Below are 11,655 nucleotides of genomic sequence, written 5' to 3'. Positions count from 1 at the left end.
TTAAGCTGCACTACAGTACGGCCTCTATTGCCTATAAGCGGTACTTGAGTAAATTGCTCCTTCCTTTTAATTTGTCTCCCTCTTCTTTTTTATTTTTTTTTAAAAATGAACTTTCAAATATTCAGGCAGGATAAGAAGAAAAACAGCAATAAAATAAAAAATTAATGCTGTCCAAATGCCAAATTTTGTGCAAGTTTTTTTTGTTTTCTTAAAAAGTAAATCTTACTTAAGGCTGATTTGGTTACATAAAATTAAACTATATCATCTTATTTTATCTCATATAATCCTTATATTTCTTTTCAAATTCTCACACAAAATATAATAGACAATTCAACCTTTTCAAATCACAAAACAAAAATAATATTAAGGAATTATATTATAACAATATTTTATTCAACTTTCAACAAAAGCATCTCATCTCAATTGATCATTTGAATTGCATAATCAAACAAGGCCTAGAAAAATTGAATTTTTCACACTTCTTCGTAATGTGATCTACTTCTTTATAAAAGGGACGAGTCTAAGATCACTTGTACATTTGAGATTTAAAAAGCTTGAGTTGATTTACTTTTGATTTTGGTAGCTGTACATACGTAGTCCAATATTTTTTACTACATTGATCATATGGTAATTAACATTAATCCCACGTTGATTAATAATTAGGAATTAGTGTAGCAAATTGACCAATGTAGTCTTTTAGAAGAGCTATCTTGGTTTGTCATAATCAGCATGACTACTATATGTCTCGTCTTGGCTATTCCTTCATTTTTTTAATAATTCAGCCTTTGTTTTTTAGTCACACAAACCAATGCACCGCTCTTCTCCTGCTATACATTGATGACTGCATGCAGCATGATTCTCACTTGTATAGAGGATCATATCTTCCTGGTATCAGCAATTTGAGAAGAAGGAACTCTGCACTCTCAAAATGAACTGATTTTTGCCTTAAAATCCCCTACCCTCTTCCTCTAATCGTTATTATTTGGCACAGGCAAGCACGTACACGCCTCGGATATGCTTAATTTCACACGTTTAGCTGACAAATAGTATTAAGATTATCATTGATCGACACGTACACCAATATATTGAGTTTAAGGCCCAGTTTGTATTCGCAAGGCATCTCAACTCATTTCAACTTATCTCAACTCATCTCACTATTATTTATTATTATTCATCAACTTTAACTCACAAATCTCACTACTATTCACAACTCATCTCACTACTATTCACAATCCATCTCAACTCATCTCAACTCATCTTCGAATCCAAACGATACCTAAGGCTCCATGATCATGAGCAGTAGTACTCCTGATCTCGATGGCGAATTCCCATGTCATGAATGGTCCAACTTGTGAAGTCTTATTATATATCTTTGATGCAGACATTTAAGCAAAGCCTAGTTAAAAAGAAAACAGGCCGGAGAGAATTTACCAGGAACGTCCTTAATTTAGAATGGGCGACACGCATCCTGAAAATGAGTCTTTTTGTGATCGAGCTAGCTAGAGTAGTACTAGTGAATACCCCATTCAAAGATTCTAAAGTACTTTAGCTTCTTGGGTATATCCACTTAGGAAAAGAACATTAAACTAATAAAGTTGGTGGAAGAAAAGCATAGACCTTTATCAACAGTACTATTGGGCTAGTATCAGAGTAGATGATTTTTCTTCGATCAATTTACATAATATAATTAGAAATTAGTTGATTTCTGCAAACTTAATTACTTTTGTTTCTGCAAGTTTTGATGTATATATATATATTAACCCTTTTGAAGATTGATACTAAATAGACGAGAAGGTAACCATCAGTACTTCTCATGATAAGTATGTACTCAATGAAACGTACTACGGTTCATTTCAGGATGATTGCTGCATGCGCGCAGTTCATATTGAAGACGATTTTGCACCTTAATCTTGAGTCTTTCTGTTCAAACTGATTTGCACTTTACCAAATTATAAATCTTGTAGCATATATATAGTACCACCCACAAAAATCCCTGGACCACAATATATAGCGGTATTCCATTCTTGGTACTGCATGCATGCGCGTTAGGTCAATTCATTATAAAGACACATTAATTAATTATTATTTTTTTCTGATATTCAAAATATTCAAGACACATTAATTTATAAGTATGCTTATTCTTCCTTTCGTTCACATTAAAAAAAAAATAAAAAAACTAAATTTATGATCAGTAACGTTGTCTAGAGTACTAAACGAACGTAACCCCTTTTAAATCCTACAATTTTACGAAGTTTTCCGTTTGAAATTCTACTTTTAAAGGGTCCTGCAACTTCTTTTATGGTCAGGATATTATAATCATCCTACTTACACAAAAAAAAAAAAAAAAAAAAAATACAATATCAAGTGGGCTAGCTTTATAAATTGTAAAGCCACATTTATATATATATATATATATATATATATATATAGCATCACGTACTGAACCATATATAAGTCATGTGTCAAGCAGAGCGTATGGCTCTTTAAAAAGAAGAATTAATCAAAGTGGAGGTGGGTCATACATGCTAATATATATATATATATGTACTCACTCTTTGAAATTTCACTATTCATTTTATCTATTTGTTTTATGATTCCAAGAAAGAAAATTAAGATCGAGGAGCGAGCTAGCTAGCTAGAGACAGTAATCATGCAGCAATAATTGCTTAAAAAGCTACCATGCATGAGGAAGCAAGATCATCGGCCTGTAATTTATAATTTTAAAGAGCCAAATGATCCCTACCAATTATAATTTCTTACATTATCTCTTATCATGATGATTTGTGTCCTTTATATATATGTTCACAGTTCACGCGCATTTATAGGTACATGAAATAATACTACACGCATGACCTAGATGCGAGTGGGAGAGCTAGCTAGCTAGCATGGATTTCAGCATTATTAATTGTCCCATATGTCTTTGAAAAAGGTGAACCGACAACTTCTTTAAAAAGCTTTCCATGAAATATGTCAAGTGGTCACACCCATGACCAGGCAATGATATATCTCCCATTCCCATACTCTTTACCACATGAATCCCTGACTATTGCAATTTGCAAGCAGCTAATTTCTTTCTTTCTAGGGTTTGTTCGTTCTTTGGATTTAATGATTCTTGAAACGTCTTCGGTTGCCCTAAAAAAGGTTTGGAATTGCTTAACTTCCTTTTGCTTCAAAGGGTCGACATTCGCGCGATCATAACCCCGAATATTCGAACTGCCAATTAAAATCATGAGGAATTGTAATTAGAGAAAATTAAGTGCACCAAGTAATTGGGAGGGTAATAATTAAGGACTCATCTTATTATTCTTACCCTTGATAAATAATATTCTTCATCGATCATTCCTATATATATATATATATATATATATATATATATATAATCCTGATCATGAGACGTTTCATTACTCAAAGTATACTTACAGTCTTACCTGGCCTGATCATGATCATGTGCTATATATAGGAATAGTATAAGATCATGATTGAGATCATGAGTGAATTAATATGCAGGATGAGGTTATCCCAGAATCAAGCATTATTATCACCACCAACAATCTAACTTCCTTTTTCCTTTTCTGATCCCCACCTCTCTTATATATCTATAACCACCCTAGATCCACAAAAATTTTAGTCCAGTTTATAAGACTAGTATATATATATATACATATATATATATATTTATATATATATAAGTTCTTGATCTTCAATACATGATAAACTTAGTATTGGATGGTAAAACTCAGCGTCCATATTTGACTGCATTTATTAACGTCATATCCCTTTCCTTTCGTCTCTTTTATATATTGTCTTGACGAGAAAAAATAATCTCTTATAAAAATGTCTTGACTACAAAATTTACACAATTGAAAATAAAGCCTTTAAAACCTACATCATGCTGAAGTAATTGATAATTACATGCACCTGTTCTCATATATACATGCTCTTGGGGTTTCTTTCCTGCAATATTTATGTGTGTGTTTGAAGAAGTACTGAATGTGATTGCTGTACGCGGTACAAGATCAAACTCAATAATCTGGCTTATGTTTTGTGGTGAAGAACGTGTGGACACAAAACACCAGTGTTTTTCACGGCCATGGCAGCAGCTTTAAGCTGGGACGGTCGACGTCACTTAATTTGTCTAAAGTTATAATGTATATATACGTACGTAAAGCTGTCTATCTGGAGTAATCCCGATCGTCGACATGAATTCCGGCCTGATGAGGTCATAATTTATATATCGGATATAGGATGGAATTAGTCTAAGATTATATATATGTTAATCTTACATCGATCGATTTGACTAGATCAGATCATATGTACACATAGACACGATAGGAACCTTATCGTACAATATATAATAATATTAATATATTCTCGACCCCTTTTTCTCCTATATGTATATATATCCATAGTAGTAGAGAAGTACGACACCTCAACCTAAAGTTAACAAATGATCCTGACCTTTCATATAAAATTCATGACAGATGATAATTACATTGCCAACATGATGCATCACTCCCTTATCTATCCCCGCTAAAAAAAATCATAAAAAATAGTAATTAACAACATATTTCGAGGTTATTATATAAAGATCAGCATTTTCTGTTTTCAGTAATATTGTCAGCCAAACATACGTACTTAATTAATAGTTCAGCAAAATTCTAGGAGAGCATTAAACGTGCCGCATTAAATACGTACCAGCTAGGTAATTAATTAATAATTCCAGTACTCCTAATCTAGCTACGATCGATGCGGTTCTGTTTCTTTGGTACGCAATCTAATTTAGAGAGCTAATTGCTTGCTTGCCATTATAAATTGGTACTAAACCCTAACTCTAAGATCGATTAATTAAGCCCTAGTTTTCGGTGCAAAATTAGCTTTGTTAATTTTCATGGTGGCATCAACCATATATATAATTACAAACTGTCATGAGCTGCGCGCCAGCCATTATTTAATTTTGCTTTCTTCACCATTTTTTTCATTGCTTATAAAAGGCTTTTATTTTCCTCATGAATTCCTATAAATTTCATCGATATTTACATTAATTAATATTATTACTTGTTTTTTTTTTTTTTTTGGCAAATGGGTGTAAATTAAGTATAGAATTAAAAAGTTCGATACGAAGCAAGAATATTCCAGCTCCTAACAAGTTCGATGACATTTATTACACTATGTGTTTAATTTGTGATCTTAACATTTAATACATGCAAAGAAATGAAAATTAAATAAAAACACCACTGATTTCTTAATTAAGAAGATTATATGTATAACCTTCAATTAATGTATAATTAACCTCATCGAAATTGGAAATATGACGTCGTCAGCTTATAATTAAATATTTTGATAAGACTGACTAATTAAATTAATTAAGGGGCTGATGTTCAATCGTCCTGCTAACGCTATATATTCAAATTAAGGGGCTGAAATAACGCACCCTTAATCTGTTGATCAAGCACATGTATTAATTGATCAGTTTAATTACGATCTTTAATTAATTCATGACAGGTTATGGTTCCAATATTTAATGCAGGACACTACATACAAAATGGAAATCTTAATTATATAGTTATAGCTAACAAAACACAAGACATTTCTCGCTTAAATTTATATTAATGTCTGCTACTTTTTTTTTTTTTTTTTACCTCTTTCAGAGAAGCTCGTCCTTTGGTGGTCAAATGGCTCTTAAACAATATATATTTTTTGACGTTTTTTTTGGAAAGCGAACTATGCTGTGCAATATGGTCTCTATCCATACAAAATCTAAAGTCAAATGACAAGGCTTTAATTTGGCATGCATGTCTGATAAGAACACCATCTATATTTGAACCAGCTTTGTTCAAGCTCAAATAGCGTATGGGCTGGTTTGGATAGTGAGATGAGATGATGATTTTAGATGAGTTGAATAAAATATTGTTAGAATATTATTTTTTAATATTATTATTGTTTTGAGATTTGAAAAAGTTGAATTGTTTATTATATTTTGTGTGAGAATTTGAAAAAATTATAATAATGAGATGAGATGAGATCATAAAACCATCTCTGAATCCAAACAGGGCCGGCCGGCCTAGTTGAATAATTTGGAGACCACGCAAGATACGTTGATTTTTTATAACATAAAGAATTTGATTAAAATTAGAAACCCTTAATGAACATATATATGGAACTGAAAATTTCAAATCACTATTTGGGAGTACCATAAATATGCATCGAAATTCTTCGTTTTCCCCCCATTCTTTGTGTCTTTATTTCCAATATTCTTTTCTTTGATATTCTCGAACTTTTGATCTTTCCATTTGGATGAAGTGTAAAGTATAAAAGTATGCCAAAATGCCTAGCTAGCTAGGAATAAATAGATAAGATATATCAGCACCAACCCCTTTGGGTAAGAATACTTCCAGTATTTTACAAAATATAAAGTGCTACATTACAATTACCAAGGATCACTTTCACACTTTAAGATAGAAGTTAAAGGTGTCCCACTGATATGATGATCTTTCTCTCTACCTGAGTGCAAAAACATACAAAATCAATTAGATCTCATATTTTAAGTTGCAATATAATATATATGTTGATTTTTAGATCTGATCAGAGTCTCATAGCTAGGAAGGCCATGCTTTTTTTTTTCTTCCTTTTTCTCTCCTTTTGGTGCTTTCTTTCTTGTCTCCTTGTCTTCTTTAGCTCTCCTTTTACTTTCTTTTTTCTTTTGTTTTCTTTTTCATTTCTTTTCCTCTCAGTTTCTCGGCCCGTGCCCGATCGACCCTTCACTGTTTTAGTGATTTCAAAATGAAGAGTACTGATCAGAAGAGATTTCTCAGTGGCCTTCCCAAAGTGAACTCCAAATTAGGCTTCTTGGGGCTTGTCCCTGTATGGTTTGCTGATGAGTTCACATCTGATGACATCCTTTCATAGCTTAAGCATTTTGGATCCATGTCCTTCTGAAGCCCCCCGCCATTAAAAAAGACAAAAAGAATAAGGGAATGAAAAAAAGAAAAAGGAATGCGATGAAATAAAAAGAGAAGCAGCATCTATCTAGTAATTAAGAAGTCGTGTGAAATGAAGAGGCGAGGCCGGAATAATCAAAGGACATGTGACTTCGGCCGTCGGGAATAATTAAAAGAATACATATAATCAAGATCAAACAAGCAAGGTTAGAGAAAATTAATTAGAAAGTTTGTCGCAGTATGCATGTGCATGCATGTAATATTTATGCATCTTCCAAATTATTATTCCACAATCTCTCCATGCATATACGCTGCTGCATGCTATTATATTATAAGGATCAACTCCATGCATATTATATGAGGTTCAACACTCCACTTGAGCTAGGCCGAGTGAAATCAGAAATGGTTTTGCTTTTGAGCGCCATATATATATATATATATATATAGGCTGAAGATGATAAAAGCTGGTGGGGATTTATATCTCTTTTCTTCTATGGCAATTTTTTCTGTTTAAGGAACGCGAGGGATCGGAGTGGGGGGATTTTAAATTTTTTTTTAAAAAAAGGCCCTTTTATTCGTAGATTGATGACAACATTAATGCCCCTTGAATTTATCAAAGGACTGATGATATATAATTAAAGTAGCTTTGGAAACGCCTTTTCCTTTTCCCCCAGCTTTCTTCGCTCTTTCTAATATGCATGAGTCGGTTGAAGAAAGATGAAAACATTCTTTCCTTTTACCTTTCTTTTATTCTATCATTCCCATAGCCGGGCATGTGCATAGGTTGTAAAATTTTCAAAGTAAAGGAGATTTTAGGAATAAATTTTTGAAAATGGTACCTGATCATGAAGAGATGCTATGTTTCCACCAGAATACTTTGGTTTGCCATGCAACCGAGCTTCCCTACTGCTACAAACCAACATATTAAGAGAATATTTCCTATCAGTGGAAGCCATGCAGAATAAAAAAGCAAACTGAGAAAAGAAAGCTAGATCTTTTACTGTCTCGTTTACAGCCTCTCATGCACTCAACATGATGTTGTGCTGATTGAAATAAAGGTGCATCCAACCCATTTGCTTGCCCAAATACCCTTTAACAGATCACTATATATACAAGGAAGTAAAGAGCATATCTATTAAAGTTTGGCACCAAGTTTTCCATTAATGGGTCCATCAAAGGGCTTAGCTTTGAAAACAAGTTTTCCAATTGTAGGCCCCCATTTAATAGCCCTAAATCTGAGCCCCCACAAAATCCAAGGGAAAGAGATATCTTCATTCTTGTGTGAATTTTGTCAAATGGATCGAAGTTCATGGTCTCAAAATATGGTAGCTAGCTAGAACATTGGGTCTCTTTTTTCTTCCTAATTTTTAACAACTAGCTAGGAGGGACTATGATGAGCCCATCATGGAGTACTTTCAGTCTCCGGCCATCGTTAACGTACGTTCATATTTCTAGCTACAAGCATATATATATGCGCTACCAAATTTTCTTTCGTTCTGATCTTTCAGCAACCATGTACCAATGACGAACCGAGATTATTCCACAATATCCAATAAATGGAGCATATGATACAAGGATTAAGAACTTCGATAAAATGAAAGGTAGAGTACTTGCAGAATAATATGCAATTATAAGCAGGCCGTACCTTGAAGAATTGCTCCAGAGACCACGATAATCTTTGTGATCTTGAGTAGTCAATGGTCTTCCCTGCTGAACGGATAGTTGAAGCCTTTTGGGGTTGTGAATGTCAAACATCAAGTCTTCAGAAGTATCTCCAGATGACCCATTTTCAAATACATCCGATTGCCCTTTCAGTAAACATCAAAAACAACCAGAATTTGAGAAAAATAAAATAAAAAAAGGATCCAGATATAAACTGGAATATTAAAATATAATAAATATAAGATCAAGAACATAGGCATTCACCTGAAGAAGCTGCTGCTCTATCGGTGGTCTTCACGGTTCGATACATCTGTTGTAAAAATCATACGAATTAATCAACAATTGTGCTGCGGAGACTAAGAAAACGTAGATTCGAGATAAAGAGAATATACTTATAAGAAAGAACATAGTTGTTCCATAAAAATAACTCTAGGGAAAACATATACTTGCACTAAAACATGGAATCAGAAAGTAGAAAAGGAAATTATATATATACAGAGTCAGGTTCATAAATAACATAGTACATTGCACTTGCTTAATATTATATATATGGTAATTATATAGTACATTACTACATGAAAATATAGAAAGCTAATGTACATTACTGGAGGGAAGCATCTATTTTATTAAAACATGAAAGCAGAAATTAGAGCTGGAAATTATATGGTGCAGTACACTCTGAGGAGACAGAAGCATTTATGGCTATGTAAAATATGGCTATTGATCTGCATGTATGGCTGTACGTGTTTACCATGGTTAAAAAAAGGAGTGGTTAGAAACCACATCTGAGGAAGACATCATTGAGAAATGATGGTGTTCTGTACTTGTTTCTTCTCTCTTTCTACACTTCTCTCTTCTTATAAGGTAAAATGTTATTTCTTTAATAAAATAATGGAATTGAGTGTGAGCTTGTCTCGGTTTGGGTATGACTCATTTGAATTCCTTTGGCTTTGTCTCACTTGGTTACTGAAATCTATAATATTCTCTCTCTCTCTCTCCCCTATTCTTCTTCTTCTATTTTTTTTTTACCTTTTTACCCTGGGACTCTCGGCCCTCTCTCTCCTCTCCTCTGCTAGTATTTTTTTTTTCTCTTTTAGTTTTGGTGGTTCATTCTTCCAGGCATAAAGCTGTTAATTAGCTTGCAGAAGCATCAGATCTAGTAGAAAAGGAAGTGCTAAGGATATGAGAGACGCTCTGCATGGAAATCATTGGAATTTGAAATATATATATATATATATATATATATATATATGCAATTAACAACTTCCTGTAATGTACGCTGTACAAATGCAAAGTTCATCTCTCAAATATTCAAATACTAAAAACCTTAAAGAGCTCGAGAAAAAAGTAAAAGAAAGAAAGAACGAAAGTGTGTAATCCTAAAAAAATTTAAGAGGGGAAGATATAAAACAAAAAGTTTCAGCATATAATTCAAAATTTCCCTAATTTGCACGCAGGAGACTAGCACAAAGAGGGGAATCCATTGATATTGTTAGGGAATGAGAGGTCTTTCTCACCTGCAAATGTGATTTAACATGTGCCAAAGTGAGATCTTTCACATCCATAAGCTCAAGAACTGACTTCGGTGTCGCCCTAAACCCCAACGAGAAAATATAAATTAAGAAAATAACAAAATAAAAGTTAAATAAGTCAACAAAATATATAAAAGTTAATCAGTCACTGCAACAAAAACGGATTTTTGTGATCAATTTATTGTAACTAAAAGATTATTTGCAACTAATTTTAATTGTAAATAGTCATTTCGTTGAAATTAACTGGTTACAAAAACTCATTTTTCTTGTAGTGAGTCAAATTTCTTTCTCATTTTAATTTTCTGGCTCATGAATAATGCAAATTAGAAAGAAGTAATGGTGTAAGACGAAAAAGAAGTGCCAAAAAGAAAGCAAAAGCAAGAAGAAGGAGACAATGAAAGAAAAGATAGAAAGAGCAAAATGAAGCATACTTTCATGGCCACCCAATAGCTCAACAGCATGAACAAAGCGAGCATGAAGCGTAGTAGTCCATCGCATCCGAGGTGCTCTCATGCTTCGTTTAGCTGGAAACCGTGATAGAAATCTTGATCGCATTAACCCTTGAGATTGAAAAGGACTTGAGCTTGTGCAAGTATTAACTATGGAAGAAGGTTGAGAAGCATCTAGGGGCTGTTGAGCATATGGGAAATTAGGAAGGTTCTGGTATACCGGAAGTCCTCTTATGGGTCTCAGAAAACCAAGTTCTTGGCTTAGTACTTGCGGTGGTTGCTGAAACATTGGCTGGTGTTGGAGTACTTGAGGGTAGTGGTTAATTCTCTGGAGGGTCTGGAAAGGATTTCCATTTCCAAGTTGGTGATTATGAATATGGTTGGTGAGGGATTCGGAAGCCCTTGGATTCGACAACGAGAGGTCGAAACAGGTGTCGGGTTTGGCCATTGAGGACATGGAGGTTCTGGAGTCCAAAGCTCTCTTCCAGAAACCCAAACCCACCTCTTCTTCTGTAGTAGTACTTCTCCAAGTACTTCTTATGGGTTTACTATTTGGAGGGCTGATTTGAAGGGACAAATCTGGTTGTGCTGGGAATAGCTCCATCTTCTACAACGACCAAACAAGCCCCGGCCTGAAGTACTCCTCCTCCTTTTCTTTCTTGTACTCGTCTTCTAATGATTCTTGTAAGCTTCTTTTCTTTGTGTTGTTGATGATATAGCAGAATGGATATCAGGGATCAGAAAAGATCATGAGCTTTATGGGTTACTTTTGGTGATATGGGAAATGAGTTTTAGATTTTCAGGTGAGGTCTCTGGGTTTTCTTTCCAGATGGGGTTTGATCGATTTGGGAGTAGTTGCAGGAACACAGAGAGAGAGAGAGAGAGAGAGAGAGAGAGAGAGAGATGAGAAGGTTTGAAGTGAATGGCTGTTTCCTTTGTGTGAGGTATATGTGAGAAAAGGACACTTGAGGGACCAGAGGGAGGGAGAGAGATAGTGAGTGTGTGTGTGTGTGTTTTTCTTTTTGTGGACGTGGGGGTGGATACTAGGGTGAAAAAGGGTGGAAAAGATGAGAA

At 34.1% G+C, this 11,655-nt stretch overlaps 1 protein-coding gene across 2 annotated transcripts; it reads right to left on the bottom strand.

Annotated features, from left to right (window-relative positions):
- Positions 1-6,358: 6,358 nt before the first annotated feature.
- Positions 6,359-11,494, bottom strand: LOC121237132 (probable transcription factor KAN2). 2 transcript variants are annotated; one of them, XM_041133722.1, is made up of 6 exons: positions 10,565-11,494; positions 10,118-10,195; positions 8,865-8,910; positions 8,584-8,746; positions 7,778-7,847; positions 6,359-6,932 (listed from the first exon to the last, which is right to left on the bottom strand). In XM_041133722.1, the coding sequence occupies exons 1-6, from the start codon at positions 11,183-11,185 to the stop codon at positions 6,795-6,797; spliced, it is 1,116 nt and encodes a 371-aa protein (XP_040989656.1). In that variant the 5' UTR covers positions 11,186-11,494; the 3' UTR covers positions 6,359-6,794. The 2 variants fall into 2 exon arrangements, with proteins under 2 accessions (XP_040989656.1, XP_040989657.1); XM_041133723.1 differs by having other exon boundaries at positions 7,778-7,844; positions 10,565-11,493.
- Positions 11,495-11,655: the final 161 nt, after the last annotated feature.

The sequence above is a fragment of the Juglans microcarpa x Juglans regia genome, chromosome 6S, assembly GCF_004785595.1.
Source record: "Juglans microcarpa x Juglans regia isolate MS1-56 chromosome 6S, Jm3101_v1.0, whole genome shotgun sequence".
Taxonomy (NCBI): Eukaryota; Viridiplantae; Streptophyta; class Magnoliopsida; order Fagales; family Juglandaceae; genus Juglans; species Juglans microcarpa x Juglans regia.
This window is presented reverse-complemented; position numbering and strand designations above follow the sequence as displayed.